We start from the raw sequence: 25,211 nt of genomic DNA on the forward strand, positions 1-25,211 counted from the left end.
TACAGAACTCTTGATGCAAGCTTTTACTTCAACCAACCTGCTCTTATTCTATGGTTAACATCATCTTCAATCTCTCATTCCTTATGTAGAATTGAACCAAGATAGCAAAAGATATCCCTCTTAGATACCTCCTGTCCAGTCATATTTATTACATCCTCATCCCACCTTTTTACATTATTAAAACATTTTTATATTCTGTCTTAGTACTACTCAGTCTAAAACCTCTTCAATCTCTCCTTCAAATGCAAATTAAGCATAGAAAAATGTCACCTTCTTCTCCTTCTCTAATATTTCCTTATTTTTTTCTTCTTTGCAACTGAAAAAAGGAGGAAGAAGAGGAAAGACGGCCCCTTCCATTTTTTCGGCATCAGTTCCTCTTCCTTCTTCTTCCTCCTCTTCTTCTTTCTCCTTATTTAGAGTTGCAAATATGAAAAGACAAGAAAAAAAATTAGACGAGAAGAAGATGACATTTCTCAATGCTTTATTTGCACTTAAAGGCAAAAATGCCTTTTGGACCTTACACGCAATGAAGCAAGGAACCGAAATTCAACCACCATATGAAGACAATTTCAGATATTTGATGCATTTACTGAAGTCTTTTTTCCTGACGATTTGTTCCAGTGCGGGTAAATAACTAAATACAAAAGAGTAATCCATTTTGGTGTACAGCGAGGTGTCTACTTTTCCTGCATTGATTTTTAACCTCGAACTGATTTCCGTTGTTCCAATGTGCAAGGTATTTGATTTTCTCTAATGTTTTAGTGACCCCATGTAGGGTTAAATGGCAGGCGAGGGGTCGGTTACATACCCCTCATGAGGGGTATGTCTACAATTTCTGGCCACCGGAACAACCACCACTTTTTTCCTGGGAATAAATGAATGTTTTACCCTCTATTTACCTCCATTGGAACATTTTCAATGGGGTATGAGTTATCCAAATGCCCAAAAACTAATTTTCCATGAAAAGAATCTTCCAAGATAGAATTTGAAAGCATCCAAACAGAATAAAATCATAATCCGGAAGAGATAAGCCTCTCTTCCTATATACTGATGAACCACAGAAAAATAAAATGTTTTTCTGTAGGCAAAAAAACATGTCCATAGAATGAAAACCATAGGAATGATGATCGATGGGACTGTGGAATGTTGTATTAAAATTATATGATGATAAAAAGTTCCCTTTGAAGAAGGGATTTAGATAAATCTGTCCAAGTTGAAATAAATTTCTCTTGAACTAATATTTTGTTAAAAAGTAGTCTCCCTTAAAACCCAATCTGTCCAGGTTGAAGGAAATCTCTTTTAAGTAATATTTTGTTAAAAAGCAGTCTCACTCAAAACCTCCAAACAAATGACTTAATATTTTAGCAACTTTAGATCAGACATGGAAAGTAAAATAATGCCAAAATCAACCTAAAATGAGAAACAAGCACGCCAAATCATTTCTTCTTGCCTGCCTTTGCTGCGTCTCCAGCCTTAGTCTGCTTATGAAACACACAAGAACAATAGCAAAAGAATTTTAGGAGAACGACGAAATAAAAAAGCGATATGAAACATAAGGAAAATCGACTGCTACTTCACCTTCTTAACTCCCCGAATCTTCTTCGCCCTGTTCTTTCTTTCCTTCATCTGCTTTCTTGATTTCTCCACCTTTGTATCTAGCCCATTCTGCCAAACATGGACACATCAAATGGTCAGAAACATGAAATGTATGAAAGAGCAAATTAACCATGTGTTACACACACTGACAAATATATGTTTGAAGTTTCTACTTGTTTCTCCAAAGGTTATACAGATGAAAAAAGTAATCAATATCTGCAGTGATAGGGATGTCCTTTTTTTTCAAAGGTAAAGAAAAATTATAGATAAAAAAAATTACATGGGGCCAGAGATTGCCCCATATAAAAAGTCCCTAGATACACCCATCTCAGCTTGCAGATCAGCTAACCCATTGGCACTACGAAGAGTACCTACATGCTAAGCATTGCTGATAACATGATATAATGTTCCTGATCTCGTTAAAACGCCACAAGGGACTTGCCACTCGCCCAAGTATAAGAATTTGACGAGTCTCCCTCCACCACAAGCACATGCCGAACAATATCTGTTAAGCTGTAATCCCACTAGGTTTTCTTTTTCTTTCTTTCTTTCTTTCTTTTTTTTTTTTTTCGAAACTGTTGACTAAATTAAATGAAATATAAGAAATACAAATGCATTCAGGGGGGGTAAGGACTGCCCCATATACGGAGTCCCTATGTGCATCCAGTTTTGCCAGACGATCCGCCAAGTCATTTGCACTTCTAGGGATATGGGAGGAGATTGATCTATTTATGCGCAACACTTTTATATTGTCTGTTAACTGGCCTAGCCTCAATGAGCGGTCTCCCTTGCGAGAAGCCCAGGACAAAGCATTGGAAGAGCTGCCTTCAATCACTAGCTGCCCCCAATTGACTAAGAAAGATGCAAATGCCCCTATGAATGGCTCGAATCTCCCCGCTTTAGAGGAATCAGTAGGACCTATAGGGCCGGGAATGGAGAGGATGGTGGTGCCCCTAGATCACGGAAAACACCTCCTTTGCCCCTGTATTGCTGGGTTTGCCAAGGGAGCAAACCATCGACATTGAGCTTGAGCGTGCTAACCGAAGGAGGTTTCCATTTGGCAGTTACCTTGGATTTCAACACAAAGCTGTTAAGAACCTCCTTTGCCCCTGTATTGCTGGGTTTGCCAAGGGAGCAAACCATCGACATTGAGCTTGAGCGTGCTAACCGAAGGAGGTTTCCATTTGGCAGTTACCTTGGATTTCAACACAAAGCTGTTAAGAAGCGTTCCCCACACTCTCATGATGCCATCGAGAGAGTAGCCTCTGAAGGATTTGTATTGCGAGGCCCACGATGCAATTGAGAACTTTGGCTTTCTAAGCCAGACATGTAGGGAGAGCAGCTCTATCTTCAAAGATCCACGCATTCGTTTGTGACCATAATCCCTAAAACACTACCATAGAGGTAAGATGCCAAAGAGTCAACCCATAGAGCCGAAGCCTCTAAGGTGCCAACTCAACCATAGATCTCCGATCAAATTGGGAAGCACCCGCTTGGATCTTGAACCACTTGAAAACCTGACTCCAAATGTAAGATGCGACTCAGGCAATGGATGAAGAGATGACCAGAGGATTCTTCCTCTTCACATAGGCTGCACCTATTTGCAAGCTGAACTTTGTGTCTTTGAAGTTTGTCCATAGAATAGGTTTTGTCCTACATGGCCATCCATCCAAAGGCTTGGATTCTAGAAGTTAACGAGCTCCAGACCTTCTGCCAAGGGAAATATGAAGCAAAGGGGTGCCGCAGGAAGCAATAAAAAAGAGTAGCCTCTGAAGGATTTGTATTGCGAGGCCTGCAATGCAATTGAGAACTTTGGCTTTCTGAGCTAGACACGTAGGGAGCAGCTCTATCTTCAAAGATCCGCGTATTCGTTTATGACCATAATCCCCAAAACACTGCCTTAGAGGTAAGATGCCAAAGAGTCAATCCATAGAGCCGAAGCCTCTAATGTGCCAACACAACCATAGATCTCCGATCAAATTGGGAAGCACCCACTTGATCTTGAAACACTTGAAAACCTGACTCGTGGATTTTTGGTTCGTGGATTTTTTGTGGTTATTGGTCATTTTACCTTTTGTTGTAGGGCAGATCAGTATTAATTTTTGGGGACTGTATTAATTTTTGGGGACTTAGATCCTTAGAGTGTTTTGATCACCAGACTATGTTGTAGGAACTTGGAATTAAGGAATGATATCTCATTTTCATTTTCCTCATGCATGGAAGACTTATAATTTGTTTTTTTTGCTTTGTTTCTCACTATGATGAAACATGAATATTATTGCTTCCGCGCTTCCGCACAATGTCTTGTCTTGCGGCAACCACCCGTATGTCAGAGCATGTGTGCAAAGGCTCTGGGGTACCGGATGGAGCATCACAGTCATACTTTATCCAAAAGAACATCATTTTGGGATCTGATCTTCTTGATACCAAGGTCAGTCACCCTCTGGGGCAACAAACAATCTCCCAGCCAGATGAACATTTTTGACAACAGAATCATCATTCTACAAAAAATTTTGGAATATCGTTTCAAAATGAAAAAAGAAGAATTGTTTCGATTCTGATTCAATGAATCTATCTCCTACATAATTTGTCTCACCAATAGTGAAGTTCATATGCTAAGAATCACTGCACCATTGAGAACATGAGTAAGTTTTACCCATCAATAATTGAATCAGTTTTTAGTTTTGTGACTGGACCCGACAAAGGAAAATCCAATTGCCTCTTGTTACCATTAATCACTAACTCTTCACCATAATATTTAACAACTGACCAACATGCATGTGATCATCATCAATATGATTAAATTTGAAATACAATTCCAAATGAACAATTGATGCATAGCGATAGGCCAAAATAATTCAACAAAATATTCCTAAATTGCGGTTTCTTAATGCATGAACAAGCATTCAAGTACATAATGCATCCAGGGCAAATAAAACGAGGACAAACGTCTCCCAAAAAAAGAAGAAACTAACATCAGTAAAAATGCATTTAATAATCTTATCTTTGGAATTAAAAACCCTTCTGAGGCTGTTTCGTTTGCAAATAACACAAACATAATAGCAGAGTTTCTTGGATCCCGCACAATTCGTTGTTTGGTTGCTATTAAAATCAGAATGGGGCCCTTTAAAGACGTTTCCTGCCAATTTTGAAAATGGACATGGGTGGTGGAACTCCAACTCATCACATTCTCGAGGGTGAGGGGAATCAGGGTTCCACAGGATCCCTACCCGCGGATTTGCAAAGGGGCTGTTTGGGTGTGACAAAAGACATGAATGGGGTAATAGGACTATCATCTAATTTGAGTATTTCTGAGGCTGGTGTGTTGGCTACTACAGCTTTCACCAAGAATGTGGCAGATCAATCAACATGAGCTCATTTCTGCCCAAAACAGAAATGAGATGAGCTCAGCTCCACATAAATTCATCACATTCGCAAATTGATCAGACATGAATGGCCTTGTTCCCAGAAAGTGTGACAATGAAACATACCCTAAGCCTTTGACATATCATACTTCATACATACAGGAAAGAAACCAGGGCATTGGTTGTCTACATTTATAAAGATAGAGAGAAACATAGTGACCCTTCAAGAAACACAAACAGATATGTTAAGGCATTTAAGATGTTAAAGAAGAAGCAGAGATAGATTTACCCTGATGAGCCTGTATTTGGGCTCATACTTCTTAGCACTTTCAACAGAATCGTAAACCAGCCCAAAGCCTGTCGATTTGCCTCCACCAAAATGCGTACGGAACTTAAATACAAATATTGAGTTTGAGTCCTTCAATTCATAAATCTTTGCCAGCCTCTCCTTCAGCTCAGCCTTGGAAACTAGAAAACAGGATCATAAACAAACGCATTCAATACAAAAAAATAAATAAAACAATGTACCATAGACAAAAAAAAACTACTGATCTGCACAAAAAGACACAAGAGATACAAAAGCAAACGCCATACTTTGGAAACATTTGCTCTACCCGGATGCAGAACATCGATGACCTGTGTAAAATCAAGAGAAGGTTAAACAAAATTGAAACTTGTTTCTTCTGTGTAGATTCAACGATAGAAGACTTACGAACTGCTTTCTTGAGAGCAGCCTATTAGTCATAAACTTTCTGGTTCGAATCGTTACAGCTTTGGTGTCTGCCATGTTTGCTTCGAACCCAAAGCCCGCTTTTCTTCTGTATATTAGAAGAAGCACTCAAATGAACAAACAGAACAGAAACAAACCCTAAAACCTATAACTAAAGAACAATGGCAGCCCTGAACGAAAATCCACCATACAAGTGTATGGTGATCGGAATCAATCACCCGGCGGGGACCATGGTAATGGGTCTCTGCCCAATAATATGATGCACCTATCAGACAATCATAACCATCGGATCAATTGACAATTACCCTGTAAATGTGAAGGGTTTGCCATTTTGAGAGGTGTGGGGATATCAAAACAAGGGGGAAGTCCAAGATCTAAATACTGTAGTCTGATCTTCTTGTGTTGGTTTCTCATCAGACTTATTAAACCTACGTTTTCAATGCAGTTAGAGCAGAAATTTATAGATTTGTTATCAAATAGCATCTCACATGTCACAGCAAACACAAAATCATACCAATCTTGACTGCAAAAAAAGAGAGGCAGAGACAGCTAAAAAGAAGGCAAGGAAGACCTTGTAACCCTAGAAATGAAGAATGGGTGAAAAGACTCCTAGCTATAAAATCTGTATTTCAATCAGAGAATTAGAAAACCTTCAAAATTTATAACGAAATGCAAGCGAAAACCCTAAAATTGGATGATGATTGTGAAAAGAAAAAGGCGAAACATGCAACCCAAAAACCATAATCCTGGTGGGATAGAATATTAAAAAAAATCCCTCGGATTTAATACGTCCGCCATGAAAATTAGAAGAGAGAGAGAGGGACAGTACCAGAATTAAGGGTCTCCGCTGGCGAGAAGTGTACAGTGTAAGGTTTTTCCCTACTATTCGAAACAGGGCTGGTGCAACTTGGGTCGGGGTTCAACCCGATATTGGCTTGGGTTGGGTTGGCATTTTCTTGGGTTAGGTTGGGTTGGGAAAAGCCAACCCAATTTAATTCGGGTTGGATTAGGATTGAGGCATTGGCAATCTGACCCCAACCCGACCTCCTTCCTCTAATTTTGTCATGATTTTCTTAGGGTTATATTGTTTTTCTTGTATTTTTTTGTTTGGCCCTATACCCGAACCCAATCCGATTTGGAGGCCGGTTGGGTTAGGGTTGGCCATCCTCAACCCGGTCCAACCCGACCCGTAGTTGCACTCCTACTTGAGGGGGTATACATCGAAAGAATGTCCAGACGAAGCTTGACTGGGTCTGGACGAGTGATCCGGGGTTCTGAACCTGTTCAAAATAAGCTAGCCTGTGTTCTTCATTCTCAACCGTCAACGGGGCTCCAATAAGGAAATAAATACCCATTTATTGCTCCGACCCTCTATTTGTGGATCTGGGTATTATGATGATCTAACGGTTACAATTTTTGGGATGGCCCACTCGATCAATGGTCTGAATCACCCTCCGCTTGTGCCACGTGCTGGAAGTAACTAGTCTAGTTAAACAATGATGCCACAAATAAAGAAAGGTTATCAATATCGGCACTACCATTTTTTATAATTGCACTAACTCATCCTGTCTTTTACTATTTAAACACCTGTCAAAGCTTATTATAGTCCCCAAAAAGCTGTAAGAAACCATTTAGTAAAGAAAAGAAAAAACTGTGTTTGTGCAATTATTAAAACATACTAGTGCAAATATGAAATATCAGCGGCATAAACTAAAAGTAACTAAAAAAAGTTCAGGCAACGGCTCTTAACTCTTGAGGCAAAACTAGCCGTTACTTTCACATGTAGCTGTGTCCCCCAACGGTCATATTTCCACCCTCATCAAAAGCTTCAAATAAGAACATCCCCCTAAATCTCTCACCATTCACCTCTCTAATAATTTCTCCCTTGCCAGAAAATCGATCGGAAATTCGAAACCCATATCCCCTAATTCTTCACAAACTGGTACCATATGGGTATGTCTATAAACCAATCATCTACCATGACCACCCAATCACATACCCACACCCACAAGATCTTCCTCTTATGTAACTACATCCTCCTAGGAGCAGCCTCTAGTTGCATTTTTCTCACTCTCTCACTCCGTCTCGTCCCCTCAATTTGCGGATTCTTCTTGATCCTTCTCCACATTTTTACGATCATGGCCGCAGTAGCCGGATGTGCTGCGGCCACCGCCGGGACCAGCCAGTGGTACGCGGCCCACATGGTGGCCACAGTTCTAACCGCGATCTTCCAAGGGTCTGTCTCTGTTCTTATTTTCACAAGAACAGATGATTTCCTTGGAGGGTTGAAATCTTATGTTAGGGAAGAAGATGGGGTTGTTATATTGAAATTGGCAGGTGGGCTTTGTATTTTGATGTTTTGCTTGGAGTGGGTGGTGATGGCACTTGCATTTGCATTGAGATATCATGCTTATGTTGAAGGGGATGGGAGTGGGAGTGCCATGAAGAGGAGTGCTAAGGTGCAAGAGGAGGAGATGAAAGATTGGCCTTGGCCCTTCCAAGTTTAGAGAGACAAAGGGACCTGAGAGGGGGGAGGCCTTGTTTTGTTATTATCATGTTATTTTGATGCGTGTGATGCAGATAGTCATATATTACTTTCTTTGTGGGTCATATTTATTTATTATATTTTTGGGAGGAGGAGAGCTGGAAATTGTATTATTTCTCTAGTGTTTAGTGATATGACATTTGTTGTTATATTTCTCTAGTGTGAATGGACTACTATTTCCTTTATAATACACAAATGTTATTCCATTTCCATTAGGCTCTATTTGGAATGCAGAAGGAATATTTCTTTTCTTAGATTTTCTTGTTTCTAAAATTTGAAGAGAGTGATAAATTTAAGGGTCCCCCCCCCCCCTGTAAATAAAAAAATGAACGGTTGAAAAGGCCATAAACATTATTTGGATTGTCCACTAGATCAGCGGTCCCGATTACAAATGTCTGACCCCACTTTGTCGATCCTGAGTGGCATCCACATTGTCGGACTCCATCTGTGAAATTGGCTTGGGACTCCAGTCTTGGGATAGCAAAATCGTTTCCCAAAATATTTTAACCAAAAATGTGAACATCTCTCTCCAGTCTTGAGAGTTGACCAATGAGAGTCGTTCGCATTATGGATGCGCATCGATGTCATTGTGTTTGGGTTCTGCGTGTATCAATGTTTTGACCAATCACGAATCATTCACGTTTTGCACATGCTGACATGTATCACAGTCTGTATGTGTTGATATCCCCACTCGGCGTCACGCCCGTAGTGTCCATACTGAAAAAGTCCTTTGCATCTGTGTAAAGGCCAAACGAGCCCAAGTAAGAAGTGTCCTTTCCCTTGTTCTTTCAATCGCCTGAAATCCAATCCCAGAGGAAAAAAAAAACATTTCGTTTGTCAACCCTTCGAATTGAGTTTCTGATTTTGCCTCCAAGGTGGTGGCACAACACCGCACATGTACACTCCACACTCGGTACACTGACCAACTGCGCTGGAGCAATTTTAAACCAAACAACTCTATACCATGGAGGGGAAGAAAAAAAAATGTTTTCCAAGAATTTTTTTTGTCAAATGTGTTTTTCTTACAATCCAAACAGAGCCATAGTATTATAAAATACTGGTGCCGGGGCCTAGGTTCATAGTTAAATTTTAGGTAGAAAAAAGGGCCACGGTGGGTTCTAACTTCTAAAGTTGTAGGGTTGCTTGTAGATGATATACATTTTTATTATTTTGATGTTTTTGGCATTGTCTTATGGAATTCGTAGTTCTGCTCTCCAAATTCGTTCAACTTTCTCTCTTCTTTAATGCAACTCTTAACTAATTCACTCCGAGTACATCATTTAGGATGAGTGTAAGTTCTGATCCTTGGAGATTCTTAGGGGCCGTTTGGATACGTGGATTTTAGAATCCGGAATTTCTTCAAAATTGTAGTTAAGAGACGAGAAGAAGCGGACCAACCGTCGTTTTTTACTTCTCGCCCTTCTTTCTGACACCAAGAGAGTAGCAGATCCTCCCATTTTTCCAGGTTTTAGAAATCTTAGGATGTAGGAGATATTTCTAAAACCTGATTTTCTAACTTAAAATCCAAGAAATGTTGTCAGGACAGTGGCGGTAGCAGCAACAACAGCTAGATCATGAACCCTCTTTTACACTGTTTTGAAACTAAAAACCTGGATTCTAAAATCCGCATATCCAAACGGCCCCTTAGTGTGTGTAATACATGGCTACTAGAAGTAAACCAGTTGTAGATCATGAAGCTTTGAAAGACCTTTGCGCCAAATAGGGGATTATTACCTGTGGGTCGGAGAAAGTGGGTCCACTATGATTGATTCCCTATAATAGCTGGCACGTTGTCCGATTACAATATAGGTGAGTATTACTTTTATGATGAACCCCAAAGACACGGCCGACCTAGCTCAGTTGGTAGAGCGCATGGCTTTTAACCATGTGGTCGTGGGTTCGAATCCCACGGTCGGCGCTTAAATAAACCTCTTCATAATAAATATTTTTAGATTAAGCCTCTCCTCTATGGTCAAGGTTTTGTTCTACTACGCATTCCTCGTGTAACGTGATCACTTTTGACGTTAAAGTTGCCCACTGTTCACCCTACAAGGGGGCGAATGTGTACTGCAGAGGGGTGCAAGGGCGCTTGTGTTTGGAGAATCGATTTTGTTAAAACCAATAAGGCTACTTGATGTTGGCACCAAGGTTTTAAATTTCGGTTTCGGACCCACTGAAATTTGGTATTTTGGCTCGAAATTTAGTAACAAATTTTTTTTTAATAGAAAATGGCATTTAATTGAAATTTCGGAGCGAATTTAACAAATTACCTAAATTCTGAAATTTAGGCCGAAATTGGAAATTTCACAAAATTTCCAATTTTGGGAAATTTCGGTTTCGGTCGAAATTTAAAACCATGATTGGAACTACCATATTTTAATAATTGCTCAAACACAGCCTGTCTTTTCTCATTTAAACCGTTAACAAAGTTTATTGCAGCTCCCAAAAGCTCTTAGAAGCCAATTAAAAAGAACAGACAAACTGAGCTTGTGCAAATATTAAAACATGGTGGTGCCAATATCAGTAGCCAACCAATTATTGGCAAAATTGGGTCCTTTACGTTTTGGAATGTGGACTCAAAATCAATTCTCAAAATTCAAAACGAACACTTCTTTTGCAGTAGTATAATCGAATTTGAAGTCAAATTGGTTCTACATCCCAGCAAAGGAAAATGGAGCACCAAACACCACATCTTCACAGACCAAGAACGACGAGATCACCCCTTTCATTATAGGGTGGCGGAGTGATTGTATCATTCGAGCCTAAACATAGCTGGAATGTTGAATTGATTTGAGTCCAAAATCGATTTTACACATCAAACCAAAAGCTCAACTTAGTCAAGAATTGGTTTTGGACTCTGGGCAGACAAGGCAGTAGCTAATAATTAAGAAACAATAGTTTAATCGATTTTTAAAAAGATCTACCTGTCTTGATTTCAGATCAAGGCCAGCTATTTTAATGCAAGTTGTTTTTATCATTATTCTTTAGGGAAAATTACACTTACCCCCTGTAGTTTCTGACACATACACTTCTAACCTTGCATTTCAAAACGTGACAAGTACACCCCTGAAGTTACAGTGGGTTTTTTTAACGTGACGGAGTAAACGGCTAGGCGAAAATGACTAAAATGCCCTCGTCTTCCCCAACTGAAAATGAGATGGATATGGTGGGTATTGAATCTTGGATCTGTTGAGCCTTAATATGTGAACTGAAATCAAAATACTTTAATAAAAGTAATAAAAGAATAAGAAGAAACAAAATAGTAACTTGGATCTAAATCCAACGTAACTTGAATCACCAAAACACTTCAACGAATTGTTCAAAACTCCTATCTCAAAACCATGAAACGCATCTCATCTTCAACCTGGATACTTAAAAATATGCTCCAAATGTGCAGGCCCAAAAATCCACTTTGAACCAGCTCCAAGCCCACTTCACTCATCCTCAAAACCATTCAAATCCAGATTCAATACCATTTCCATCTCATTTCAATACTCATTCCAACCCAGATTCAATACCAAACCCATCTCATTTCCAAATCTATTCATGCCCAGATTCAGTGCCAAACCCATTCAAATTCAGATTCAATACCATATCCATCTCATTTCTATACCCATTCCAACCTAGATTCAATACCAAACCCATCTCATTCCCAATTCTATTCATGCCCAGATTCAGCCAAACCCATTCAAACGCAGGTTCAATATCCCATCCCTCTTTGAAATACATCTCTCGGAGCTCAATTCACCCATCCAGATCGATAGCCGCTAGAACCCACCTTCGCAGCCACCCAACTTCGAAACCCATTTTGATTTCTTCACACTATCACATATCTTATTTCAGGTATATAAAAAAGCTCATTCATTTGCCTTTATCCCTGTTTCTTATTTCCTGTTTTTTTTAAGGTTCATGACCTTTTGCTTTCAGGGCTTTTCAAAAAGTACGGTAGGCCCATTCCATAGGATGATCCAAACCGTCCATTTGTTCAGCCATGCCACAACGTAAATGGGTTGTGCCGGAGATTGCGACGGTGGCCGTGATGAAGGAAAGGGCATAACCCTAATCCCTCTGCAAATGTCTTAAAACCAGTGAAGGTATTTCTGTCCTCAAAATCTTAACCCATGTTAGTTTGGGCCATTCCGTCGGGTTAAACTAACGGACAATTCACGGAGGGGGTATACTTATAACAAAATGCAATATCAGGGGATATAGTTCTCACGTTTTGAAAGTCAGGGTTAGAAGTGTATGTCTAGAGGGGGTGTAAATGTATTTTTCCCTATTCTTTAAACTCAACATCCATTTCATAAAGACTAGTTGTCTTACGGAATGATCCAGTCTCTCAATGGTTAAGGCTTTGGTCTTCAACCTTGAGGTCAAAGGTTCGATCCCAGCTTACTTACCAAAATAAAAAGACTAGTCGTCTTCATTAACAGAAGGAAAACACTTCTTAAACGGGATCTTGTTCAGAGCAAGGACACAATACACAACATTCCATAAAACTCTGACAAGAAAATGGCACTAATCATATAAAAATACGTACTTTTTAGAGAATTGTTAGCGTCCATCACAAAAGGCATTTCGCAGCTGGTATGTCGCACTTCAGACCAGCCACCTCGTGAATGGAGACAAAAGCTGTTGTCTTCATTCACGAGGTGGCTGGTCTGACGCCATTTGCGATGGACCTTAGCGAAGCCCTACTTTTTAATATCTAATATATCTGTGAAATTTACAGAGCCACAGGTTGGAAAATGTAATGTATTTAATAGCTATGGATAAATTTACATGTGTGTGTATATACTTATATGATATTTAAGTCATAAAGGAACTTATATTTACAGGGTATTTAATATTTCCAGGAAACTTTACATTGAGAGGGCTGCTACAGGAAACTTAATTTGTTTTTTTTTATGATAATGTAGAATTAATTTCTGAATAGAAAATTTCAGGAAATTTATTTGATTTTCATAATGCATCCTAATTTATTAATTTTAAGTATTTTGCATTAGAGGAAAGTGTTCCAAAGCTATAGCTTATCTAAGCTATAGCTCAAAAACACGTGGCCCCACATTTTTTGGGGGATCCAAAGCATTCATTTGGAATGCCCTTCCATGGATATGGTGTGTACCAAAAATCACCCCTATAGGATCATCCTAACCCAACCAAAGGTGGAGTGGAAAATGGACAAACAATGTGTCAATGTTTCTGCCAAAATTTCCCCTCAACAGATGGCAGGGTTAGGATGATCCTATAGGGCTGATTTTTGGTACACACCCTATCCATGGAAGGGCCTTCCAAATGAATGCTTTGGATCCCCCAAAAAATGTGAGGCCACATGTGTTTTTGAGCTATAGCTTAGATAAGCTTAGATAAGCTATAGCTTAGGAACACTTTCCTCTTTGCATTATTCTCATTTGAATATTATATTGCATTAGTTTCATAACCCATAAATTTTAATTATGTACTGAATTCCATGTTATTTAAGGAAAAATATTTAAAAATGCAGCTTGAAATAAGTTTATGTTATTCTAGCTTTTTGACATTTTATGCACTTATTAAATATATTTTTTAAATATCTCAATCTATTACATTTTGAACGATAATCTACAAGACTACAACCTACAGAAGGCATCAACAAATTGATCATGAAAATACAGAGAAAAAAAAGAGAAAAAGATGAAAGAAAAAGGAGAGGGTGATCATTCATCAGAACTGGTATAAGGAGTTATGAAGATTCATCAAAAATTCAATTCAAAACAAAATCTCTTAACAGCTTGTTCTCTTCATCTATTCGATGTTAAATGGGTACAATCACAAAAGGAATTGGGCCATCAAATCTTGGGCATGAAACTAATTTTCTAATTTATTAAGATAAAAAGTAATATAATTCGAGCCTTCCACACTCTGGATTTAGATCTTACTGAAATTTCACCTCTTCAGCAATGAGAATACAGAAGCCATTACTGTATACCATTGCGTTCACTGAAAGAGAGAGAGGCCTTCAATCGATCTACGATATGTGGCAGCATCTGAATGTTGTCTTGAATTGCGTGATCAACGCACGATTCCAAGTCAGTCATGGCTCCTGTCTTGAGTTTTTGCAGCTTGGCTGCCTCAAATCTGTCTTGGCAAACCATCAGAGACCTGTTCATTCGTTCCTGCATAGAAAATTTAATCAATGTCAATAGAAGAAATATGCTTATATGTAATGATAATATGAATAAAAGAGAATTCAACTCAAAAGGAGGCATCACAAAGGAAACAACTACCTGTTGGAAGTATTAGTAAGGTGCAATTTAGGCTGTTTTATGTAATGTAAGGTGTACATTATTTCTTCTATTGGGTTTTTTAGAAGCTCCTTGTATTTGGACTTTTATGATTGGAGATATTTTTGTAGCTCCATATCGGATTATTTTGTTTTATTATATCTTTATTAACCAAATTTTCAATAAATCAGTTCAGCTTTTCTAGAAAATGTAATCCTGACCAGTGTTCGTGTTTGTTTGTTTTTTTATTTTTGAATGGTAACCAGTGTTTGTGGTTGTTCATTTCAAAGCAGCAACATGAGAAGGCCGCATCAGAAATGACAACAATTGAGGCAAAGAATGCACAGGATCTTCAACTCGGAGATAGAAACACCATAATTAGACAATATTATAAAATATACCAGTTATGAAGATAATCTTTATATCAGGGTTTGTAAAACAGAAGTACATCAGGCAACTCCAATGCATGCTATTTCTTATAAAGGCAGCTGAGGACTGAAAAGAAACACCACACCACATATATACATGCATACATTCATACACATGATCTGTATACTTACGTAGGACAGTTAAGGACTATGAGTCAGTGTTTAAAAACTAGGACTCAGACGGGCACTCCGCCAAGTTAAAACCTTGATCATAATATCATATCAATGACTGACTCGGACAAAAACTGGGCCAAGGTAAAACCAAGTCAACTCGTCGAAGTCAATGATTTGACTCTGGGAGTCTTTATATACTGATATGGGGTATACATGTGACTGCCATTTCATTTCTCAAAATGCAATCTTGAATTGTGACTTATTCATACATAAGTAGATACACCGTGCATACTTTGTTGTATAACTACTTTTATGAGCAACAAGTCAATCACAGAGATGCATTTGGAAATGAAAAAAGGACTGCAAAGAGTGTCTCCACAGAGAAATATAAGAACAAGAGGGAAAAAAACGTCCACTTTTCCAAGGGTTAAGTTGAGATCCACTCCACAGCTAGCTAAGGAATCATCCATTTCTTAGTAGTTTTGCAAATTAATTCCCTTTGTCAAGTCATAGATCTATAACGAGTCACCAAGGATCTAAGCTCCATCCTTGAAGCCAAAGCAAGCACATAGAAAGAGCCACCGCCACCCAAAGTCGCCCCAATAACTCCAACATGACATGAAGTTGGGTAAGAAGAGCATGAATCTCTACTTGACTAGTCTGAAACTGTAATGGGGCCGGAGTAGACCTTGATGACTTTCCCCTTGGTGTTTCCAAAGACATCACCCACGCCAGCAGGCCCCAGATTGCCGCAGAAACTACCATCAGAGTAAAGGGCTTAGGGGACGTGGGTTTCCTCTTTACTTAGTAATAACCATACATAAGGAAGACATAACTAAGCATACATTTTTCTTGCTTACTTTTTCTCATCATGAGCATTTAGGAGCTATGAACTCTATGTGCATGCATTGGCCATGGAGACTCCTTTACCATTATATATAGAATAAGGAAAACAGACACATAACCATGTATTTTTTTTCTTAACAAGGGCAGTGAAGGACTGTGAATCATATAAACATGCATTCACTTCTGGTATAGTTAGACATGTTTACATAGACAGATACATGACTCCATGCATTTCTTATAAGGGTTGATGGATTACGACACCTATGCATAGTTCTTCGTACCTGCATGTGCATACAAATAGAAACACATAGTGACTTCATAGTCTCTTTTGTTTTAAATGGTTAAATCTATTAGAGAGAAGACCCGAAGGTCAACACAACTACGAAAATAACCGAGGTGGTCCTCTAAAAAACCAGAGATACAGCAAGAACTAAAAAGTGAAAAAACAGAAATCACAAGTTTTTACCTAAAAAGGGAAAAACAGAAATCACAAAGGTTTTACTGGTCTGCCACTGCTTTAGCCAGATCGTCCGCAACAACGTCTGCCGATTGACAAGATGTGAAGGAACTCTATTTTTCTTCAACTTAGGGGCCGTTTGGATATGCGGATTTTAGAATCTTGGATTTCCTCAAAATCCTGGATGGGAGATGAGAGAATGAGACCGTCCGTCGTTTTATGATTTCTAAATCTTCTTTCCGTCGAGCTAGAGAGTAGGAGATCGTCCCGTATTTCCAGGTTTTAGAAATATCAGGATGGGGGTGAGATTTCTAAACCTGGATTTCGGCCAAAATTTAAAACCATAGTTCATGCACACCCCGATAACCACACATTTGGATGCGGTATATCACATTTTAAGGTATCCAAAGTCCTCACTTGGTAAGGGGATTCTATTTGAAAAGCATGGCCATTTGAGAGTTAAGGCATATATGTTGATAGGTTAGATCCATTACGAAAAGGCACTTGACATCGCGTTATTGATAATTTGTGGGAGGTAATCTTGTTACCTGACACAATAAAAATCAAACCACAGTTGCCAAATCCGGTGCAAAAGTAGAATACAAATCCACTGCTCATAGAGTTTGCAAGCTAATATGGCTTAAGCTACTATTATTTGAGCCTGTACTGAGACAACAGAGTTGTCATCAGTATTACAAATAATCTGAGGTTGAACGTAACTTTATACAAGAAAAGCTCAAGCAGTGACTGATTTGTACTCACTAGATTCCTACCCACGCATAGCTAGATGACATTCTTACGAAAGTGGCTACTATAGATCGCCTATCTCAGGTAGTTGGCAAATTGAACATAAGGTTTTAAATTTCAGTTTGGAATTCAATTTTGGTTGCCATGAAAAACAAAATATTTAGATTTCGGTTGGAAATTTTGTGAAAATCCTGAAAAATCACAAAAAACATTTGGGAAAATATGCAATCTAGAATAAGCACAAATACACTTACAAACCATTACATAAGCAAGACATCCATAATGGTTTAATAACATCTAACACCCAGTGACATACGTTGCCGTGCGTGTCTAATAATTTAGTGCATACCTCATTTCAGATGTACTCAACTCAACTCAACTAAGCCTTTGTCCCAAACTAGTTTGGGTCGGCTAATGAATCCTTTAAAAAAAATTCATGAAGAAGGTGAAAGGATCTACCCGGCTCAAATTGACTAAGTCTAATCCTGACACTAGTTGGGTTCGTCTACATGGATCATTTTCTTCCATTCTCTCCTATCCAAGGTCATGTAATTCATTTCAGATGTAATTCATATAAATATTTAAACATAAAGCATACACAACATTTCACATGTAATTGATGCAAATATAGATATGTAACACATGCGTTTCGGTTTCGGTGTGCATTTTAGTGGGGAAGAAAATAAAAACATTCTGGTTGTTTCGGGTCAATTTTGGTGGAAATTTGAAACCATAGTTGCACAAGGGTGATATCTTTGCACCAACTTGAGGGGTGTTGAAACATAGGGGTAAATATACGTACAATACATGTCATTATATGGGGGGTAAATTTGTACCATTGCATAAGTAATAAACTTAAGTGAGCTTGTGGGGCTCATCTAAGTTAGAATGGGTTTATCCCCTCCACCACTACCACCTTCCCCCTCCTCAACTAAATAAGAAAAGGATTGTGGGTTGAAAGAAACACCCAACGACATATTTCTCCTTCTCTTTCACAACATCTTTCATCTCTCCTTTTTCTTTTCCTTTTTCTCCGTTCCAGAGATTAAATCTGTATTTCCAATACTAGTTTTCACTGGTAAAAAGGAATTTCTCTACATTGTTTACAGAGTGATAGTGCATGGTTCTTATCTGATGGATGCAAATATTTTTCTAAAGCATACTAAAGAAGAGGTGGGGGCCACTCGCTCAATGATCCAAGCCATTTATTTCCTAGGCCTTCCTATGGATGGGCCATGGAGCAAAATCCACTCCCATTGGACGATTCTAACCCTCCAACATATGGCCACTAATTGGACGATGGGAAAATTAAAAAACTAAAAAAACAGTAGTCTACATTCATCAACCCTCTACAAATTGGATGTTACAAACATCCAATGGGGGTGGATTTTGCTCCATGGCCCATCCATAGCAAGGCCTAGGAAATAAATGGTTTGGATAATTCAGTAAGTTCTCCACATGCATTTTTGCCGGCTTGTTTTTTTAATGGCAACCAATTCATTAATGAAAAGGGCAAAAACCTAAGGACCGAGATGGTTAGAGACAAGCCAAAACAAAAAAGAAAATCACAAAACTAACAAAACACGGCCTATCAACCGCTGAACAGGACAAACAATCAGCAGCATAATTGGCAGAGCGTTAAACATGCCAAAAAGTCACAAAGTGACACTCAACATGGTCCAACAGCTCTTCGATTGCATCAGCAAACCTCCAAGGATAACTTGATCCCAGTCTCATCCATTGAATAGTTGTAAACTATCCAAAGGACTATAGGATTTGTAGAAGAAAGAAGGAAAAGAAGTGAAGAGGAGAGCAAGAATAGGTCCATTGGTGTGTTCTTTCCCATGGCTTAAGTGTATTATATTAACAAAAAAGGTACATAAAAAAGGCTCTTATATCTTGTTGACTCATTACATTACATTTTATCTCAACACTTCCCCTCAAGTTGGTGACTAGATATTATCGATACCCAACTCGCAAATTATTTCCTCGTGTCTACTCTGACTGGCCTCTTAATTAAGATACTTGTCAATTGTTGACATGGATTCAAATTTTGGTTTCGGAATGCGTTTCGGTCCTCACCTAAACCGAAATTTCAGCCAAAATCCGACAAAATCAAAGTGCACTTATTTTATCTCCTACAAAATTTCGACCGAAATATTAAGGGGCCATTTGGATACGTGGATTTTAGAATCCGGGATTTCTTCAAAATTGTAGCAAAGAAACAAGAGAAGCAGCGGACCAGCCGTCGTTTTTGACTTCTCGTCCTACTTTCCGTCAGTAAGAGAGCAGCAGATCCTCCCATATTTCCAGGTTTTAGAAATCTCAGGATGCGGGAGAGATTTTTAAAACCTGAATTTCTCACTTAAAATCCGCCGTTTGGATACTCGGATTTTAGAATCCAGGCTTGTAGTTTGAAAACAGTGTAATAGAGGGTTCATGATCAAGCTGCTGTATGCTGTCCTGACAGCGTTTCTTGGATTTTAAATGAGAAATTCAGGTTTTAAAAATCTCTCCTGCATCCTGAGATTTCTAAAACCTGGAAATATGGGAGGATCTGTTGCTCTCTTGCTGACGGAAAGAAGGGGGAGAAGTAAAAAACGACGGTTGGTCCGCTTCTTCTCTTGTCTCTTAGCTACAATTTTGAAGAAATCCCGGATTCTAAAATCCGTGTATCCAAATGGCCCCTAAACAATTATCTAAAATCGAGATTTTTGGGTGAAATCCCTTAAATTTCAGACGAAATTTCGGGGTAATGAAATTTCGGCCAAAATAAACAACCATTTCGGGTATTACTGATTTCGGTGTCGGTCGGTCGAAATTTAAAACCATGATTGTTGATGTGTAGTATGGAATACAAATCAGTCTGGAGGTCAGCTTCTCAATTATGAAGTGCCGACCTACTTCAATATGTTTGGTCTGGTCATGTTCAATTGGGTTATGGACAATGCTAATTTGTTGTCACAGTACAAGTTCCTAGGAATATGAACTTGACATCCCAACTACTGTAAGTCTGTAACAACATTATTAATCACAGTAGCTCACATAAACCATGAGCCATTGATCAGAACTCTACTTCTACATTAGACCTAGCCGCAACATTTTTTTTGAATGGTTCCTAGCCACAACATATTGTTTTTTGATTTGTTAAGTTACAAAATTTCCTCTCACTAAAGTACATTAGCATGAAGTAGATCGTCTATTAGATATTGATCACGCCCAATCTGCATACGTCCAAGCTTCCACTCTCATGTGACCATGTGCTTTAAACAATAATATTCTCATTGGACACAGCATGAGATACCAAAATATTTTAAGTATTGCCTCCAAATGAATTGTCCTTAGAGGGTGCATAAACTGATTCACAACACCTATAAAATACTTGATATCTTCCCACATCGATAAGGTGTTGACCATCCTTATGACCAAATTGATGATTTTGTTCAGTATGTGGTATTAGCTGGTTTACAATCCAACTTTCTTGTTTCCTTAAGAAGATTCAAGACATATTTCTTTCGTGAAATGAAAATACTTCCTTTAGATCTTTCCACTTCAATTCCAATAAAGTATTCCAATTGAAGGACCCTCAACACGGTCCAACAGCTCTTCAATCACATCGGCAACCATCCACAGATATCTTGCCTCCAGTCTCATCCACCGAATAGTTGCAAACTATCCAATGATCTCTAGGGTTTGTATAAGGAAGAAGGAAGAAGGAGAAGGAAAAAGAGAAAGAGGGGGAGAATAGATTCATGGGTGTGTTTTCAAGTGTATTATATTAACAAAAAAGAGACAAAAAGCCCTCATACCTTGTGGGATCATTACATTAGATTATATATCAACATGAATCACACTGAGTCACCTTCCACCATGGTTTTAAATTTCGGCCGAAACGTTTCATTTAGGCCAAAATATTTCAGTTTAGGCACAAACTGAAACGGAATTCACATGAAGTCGTTTCTTTACAAGATTTCGCCAAAATTTCACCAAAATTCTGAATTTTTGGACTTTTTTTACAAAATTTCCACCGAAATTTAAAAAATGTACACGAAATGTTATAATTTCCACCAAAATTTATGAAATTTTCACCGAAATTTTCACCGAAAATTTAGACATTTCAGTTGAAATTAAAAAAATAAACGAAATCATAATCATATTTTTACATGATTTCGGGGTGGCCGAAACTGACACCGAAATTTAAAACCTTGCCTTCCACAACAAGGTGATCGATCTTAGAGAGGTCACCTCCACATCATTATTGTCCGTGTAACCATCCGGGCTGGGCCCACCGAGTGATACCATTTGGGATAGGAAGAAGACCCCAATGCATACTAGACCCGGTTTTCCACACTAGATCAGTTGAAGTTTAGTAGTTTAACGAACCCAGAGGGGGAAGGAGAACATTTGGGAGACGGCTTGTCCACAACAATCCTGCTCACCCGGAGCTCAAATCAGGAAATTAGCAAAATGCACAATAAATGAGAAAATTTGTTGTTGAATGGAGCTAATATGCTTGGCAATCCTTTGAAGACATGGTTATTCATTTCTTTCCAAATAGCCCTAGGCGGGCTAGAAGGGCCAAACTCAAAAGGGCTCACCCTCTCACAAAGATTCACCCCTCAAGAAGATCCACAATAAGGACAGGGAAGACCTAGTAAGTCCCAAACAAGATCAGAACAAAGTCAAATATTCTTTGGCTACCTTGTAATGATGAAAAATATTGTCCATTGGCAAAAGTTAAAAAATAAAATAAAAGTACGGTTATGCAAGTGGTTAATCATCAAGATCTTGTTTACGTCCAACAGAAGTACCAAATGCACAAAGGAGTCGGAGTTGTTTAGATTCTGCTCGCTGGTGAGGAAGGCATGAGCAGTACCAAGAATTTGGTAGTCATGCACCCAGGTCCAAATTTTCCTATGCTTACCATCCTGACTGATAAAGATCGAATCCAGCATATTCATGAACAAAGAAACCTTCTCAACCTCTCCATCAATGAAATGTCTACAAAACTTCACCTTCCAAACCACCCTACCCACAATTTTGCAAAAGGAGCTAGAGCCACCGTAAATAACTCAGGAAACACGTCTTTAAAAGGCATCTCACCACGTCAAGGGACAATCTAGAACTGGACTATATCAACCCCCCCCCCCCCCCCCCCCCCCAACACACACACCCACCCACCCACCCACCCAAAAAAAAAAAAAAACTAACTCCGAGCTAGGTCTCCATGAAAGAAAGGCAAGGACTTCATAATGTGTCTCTCCAAACTATTACACCCTGAACCCTAAGCAATCAAGTAAGTCCCGTCCACCAAATTGGCACTATACTTCTTGAGCACCAATTTCCATAGATGAGATCTATCCTCCACAACCACTGACCCAAAAACTCCCTATTCTTAGCATTGAGATTTCCTATGCCCAAACGCCCTGTCCAAATACAGACCTCCTTCCAAATGACCAAATGAAATTTTTTGCAATCCTATTGATGATTCCACGGGAAATTTTACCACAACCGGTCAATGTGCCTGATAACACCCAACAGACATCTAAACATGACGTGTAATTCAAGGGCAAATTAGCAAGTACTGATTTGATACGAGGTATCATATCTCCCAAAGGATATTTATTTTCGAAGGGGAGAGTTGTTAATCCACTTTTTCAATAATCGGACCCACAACGTCCTATTAGGTATCTTACCACACAACGCAAGACCTAGGTAAGTTTGAGGAATTGGATCCACCCTACACCCCAAGAATACTAACAAAACAGACCCACTACTCACTGAGGTAAATTTCCATCATAATCGATTTAGAGAAATTGGTTCTGGCCCGTAACGACCTTGTAACAGTGAAGGACCGCCTTCAAACTCTTGCTTTTCCCATCCTCTCCATTGCTAAACAATAGGGTGTCATAAGCATACTGAAGATGAGTGATCTCCATCCCATAAAAGCACAGCCATGCTTAAAGGCGTGGCCAATATAGTGAAGAGAAAATGAGACAATGGATCTCTCTGACAAAGACCACATGAGGCCTTGAAAAAGGTGGAGACCCATTTATTAAAATCTAGCACCACGCGGACGAATCCTTTTAATCGTCTATAGAAATCCACTACCTCGTTAGCGGTCAGCGCCCCATCAAGCAAGGTTTTAAATTTCGTTTTGCCCAAATCTTTGCATTACTGGAACCCAGACCATCTCAATTGTTTTCCGTTAGCATCCGCCCCAGTCTCGCATCGAGACATAGAGTTGATGCACAGTATAGGCAACAATAAAGGAAGATGGGAAAACAGAGGTTGGGTTGATAACAGTATGTCAAGGGCAGGTCCACAAGATCAACAATCGATTTCTCTTAGCGTTGGGTCCACTCGCTCTAAACCACCAAACCACTCAATCCCACAGATAGTATGGCATTCAGACCGAACTCCAGCAGAAAGCGTAGAAACAACGGTCACACCTTGACCCAAAGAGCCGAAGACAGCCTCATTCATCAAAGTCAAAGGTTTCACCATCAGCAAGGCAGACAAAGCGTCCACTGCAACCAACGCCTGGACAGGGTCACCTGTATCATCCCTACCAAAACTCTGCTAGCATCAAAGTCTTCACAACCAATGTTTTGAAAATCGGAATCGAATCGTAAATCGTAATCGGGGTCAAATCGTATCGGATTGTAAATCGTATCGTAAATCGTAAGATTCATTCAAAAATATTTTTTAAAAAAATGTATAATAAAAAATTATAAATAAATGGAAAAATTCTCAAAATTTTGTGATTTTTATCTGAAAATCTCAAAAAAGGGTAGAGTTGGCTAATTTCTCAAAAAGGGGTGAAAAGCATCCCAAGGAGTGTTTAAAGACAAAAATGCCCTTATTTTGCCCTTCCCTCCAAGAAAGTAAGCAACAAATCCCAATGCATTTCGCCTACCATTTTGACTTTTTTACCTTCTTCTTCCCATTCCAAAATCAAACTCCATTGGCTGTTGTAAAAATTCCAAACGAAATTCCATTGCAGAGAGGTGAAACTCTCCTCTCCTAAAATGTAGATTTTATTGGATCATTTATTTTTCTTTGGCTATCAAACATAAGCTTCTCAAGTAGGTCCATTGTGATACATTTGCATACATTTAACATGTTTCTTACACTGCTATGGTGTATTGTCATCATCTTGTTTACTTGTTAGGGATTTGTTATGGTTGTGTTAGGCATTTGTTATTGTCATCATCCTCTTTCCAATGCTATGGTGTATTGTCATAATCTCTCTATCTCTCTATTGTCCTCTATGTTTCTATTTGGAGTAAACCAGGATGAAACTCATGTCTATTCAATTACAACCACTATTTAAATGTGTAGAAGCAATATTATGTTCTTGGAACCACTGTTGATATCTAGGAACCAGTATTTAAACACTCAGAAGCAGCAATTATACCTAGGAACCACTATTTACCACTATGTAGTGGTTCCAAGGTATAAATAGTGGTTACAGAGTAGAAATATTACTTCAGACAATCTAATATTACTTCAGAAGATGTCAAAGTTGCAATGAATTTATGAACAATGGGTTAAATAGTTGTCTAAACAGTAAGATCTTATCGTGGTTCATAGTTTAGATGGCCTAATACTTGTTCCGTTTCGAGAGTTTAAATTGTGAGATTGAAATAGTTATGCAGTCAAAACCACTATAAAAAGTGAGAATGACTGTATTTATTGAATTTTAAACACTCGGAACCACTAATTAGACCTAGGAACCACTAATTATACATAGGAACCACTAATTTTACCTAGGAACCACTATTTACCAGTTTGTAGTGGTTCCAAGGTAGAAATATTGCTTCACACAATCTAATATTACTTCAGTGGATGTCAAAGTTGCAATGAATGTATAAACAATGGGTTAAGTAGTTGTCTAAACAGTCAGATCTTATCGTGGTTCATAGTTTAGATTGCCTAATACTTGTTCTGTTCCGAGAGTTTAAATTGTGAGATTGAAATAGTTATGCAGTCAATACCACTATAAAAAGTGAGAATGACTGTATTTATTGGATTTTAAACACTCGGAATCACTAATTAGACCTAGGAACCACTATTTACCAGTATGCAATGGTTCGAAGGTATAAATAGTGGTTCCA

At 38.7% G+C, this 25,211-nt stretch overlaps 3 protein-coding genes and 1 non-coding gene across 10 annotated transcripts in view; 2 read left to right on the forward strand and 2 right to left on the reverse strand.

Moving 5' to 3' along the window:
* Nucleotides 1-1,339: 1,339 nt before the first annotated feature.
* LOC143892327 (small ribosomal subunit protein eS24z-like) lies at nucleotides 1,340-6,779 on the reverse strand. Of its 6 annotated transcripts, none has more exons than XM_077396858.1 (7): nucleotides 6,521-6,779; nucleotides 5,997-6,119; nucleotides 5,674-5,779; nucleotides 5,556-5,597; nucleotides 5,251-5,421; nucleotides 1,579-1,665; nucleotides 1,340-1,478 (listed from the first exon to the last, which is right to left on the reverse strand). In XM_077396858.1, exons 3-7 carry the CDS (start codon nucleotides 5,746-5,748, stop codon nucleotides 1,437-1,439), a joined length of 417 nt encoding a protein of 138 aa, XP_077252973.1. In that variant the 5' UTR covers nucleotides 5,749-5,779; nucleotides 5,997-6,119; nucleotides 6,521-6,779; the 3' UTR covers nucleotides 1,340-1,436. The 6 variants fall into 6 exon arrangements, with proteins under 6 accessions (XP_077252973.1, XP_077252974.1, XP_077252970.1 ...); XM_077396859.1 differs by lacking the exon at nucleotides 6,521-6,779 and adding an exon at nucleotides 6,206-6,496; XM_077396855.1 differs by lacking the exon at nucleotides 5,997-6,119 and having other exon boundaries at nucleotides 6,521-6,777.
* A 751-nt stretch (nucleotides 6,780-7,530) lies between these two features.
* Nucleotides 7,531-8,346, forward strand: LOC143846010 (uncharacterized). The gene has a single exon (XM_077354419.1). The coding sequence runs from the start codon at nucleotides 7,641-7,643 to the stop codon at nucleotides 8,196-8,198; it is 558 nt and encodes a 185-aa protein (XP_077210534.1). The 5' UTR covers nucleotides 7,531-7,640; the 3' UTR covers nucleotides 8,199-8,346.
* Nucleotides 8,347-10,081: 1,735 nt separating this feature from the next.
* On the forward strand, nucleotides 10,082-10,154 carry TRNAK-UUU (transfer RNA lysine (anticodon UUU)). Its single transcript has one exon. It is a non-coding gene; the product is annotated as a tRNA-Lys (tRNA).
* Nucleotides 10,155-13,910: 3,756 nt separating this feature from the next.
* The window catches only part of LOC143892329 (uncharacterized), a 32,093-nt gene continuing 20,792 nt past the window's right edge, over nucleotides 13,911-25,211 (reverse strand). For both annotated transcript variants that reach the window (XM_077396865.1, XM_077396864.1), the window contains exon 3: nucleotides 13,911-14,391. In XM_077396865.1, the coding sequence (XP_077252980.1) occupies nucleotides 14,194-14,391 (198 nt within the window). In that variant the 3' untranslated portion in view covers nucleotides 13,911-14,193. The remainder of the gene's footprint in view (nucleotides 14,392-25,211) is intronic.

Source organism: Tasmannia lanceolata, unplaced genomic scaffold (genome assembly GCF_043159265.1).
Source record: "Tasmannia lanceolata isolate RefF3 unplaced genomic scaffold, GAP_Taslan_0.1 ptg000015l, whole genome shotgun sequence".
Taxonomy (NCBI): Eukaryota; Viridiplantae; Streptophyta; class Magnoliopsida; order Canellales; family Winteraceae; genus Tasmannia; species Tasmannia lanceolata.

Bases quoted from the DNA above. Each gene is read 5' to 3' on its own strand.
- LOC143892327 (XM_077396858.1), bottom strand. From the start codon at position 5,748: ATGGCAGACACCAAAGCTGTAACGATTCGAACCAGAAAGTTTATGACT. The intron at 5,598-5,673 runs GTAAGTCTTCTA...GATTTTACACAG, and splicing joins TGCTCTCAAGAAAGCAGTTC to GTCATCGATGTTCTGCATCC. The intron at 1,479-1,578 runs GTGAAGTAGCAG...TTTCATAAGCAG, and splicing joins AGATTCGGGGAGTTAAGAAG to ACTAAGGCTGGAGACGCAGC.
- LOC143846010 (XM_077354419.1), top strand. From the start codon at position 7,641: ATGGGTATGTCTATAAACCAATCATCTACCATGACCACCCAATCACAT.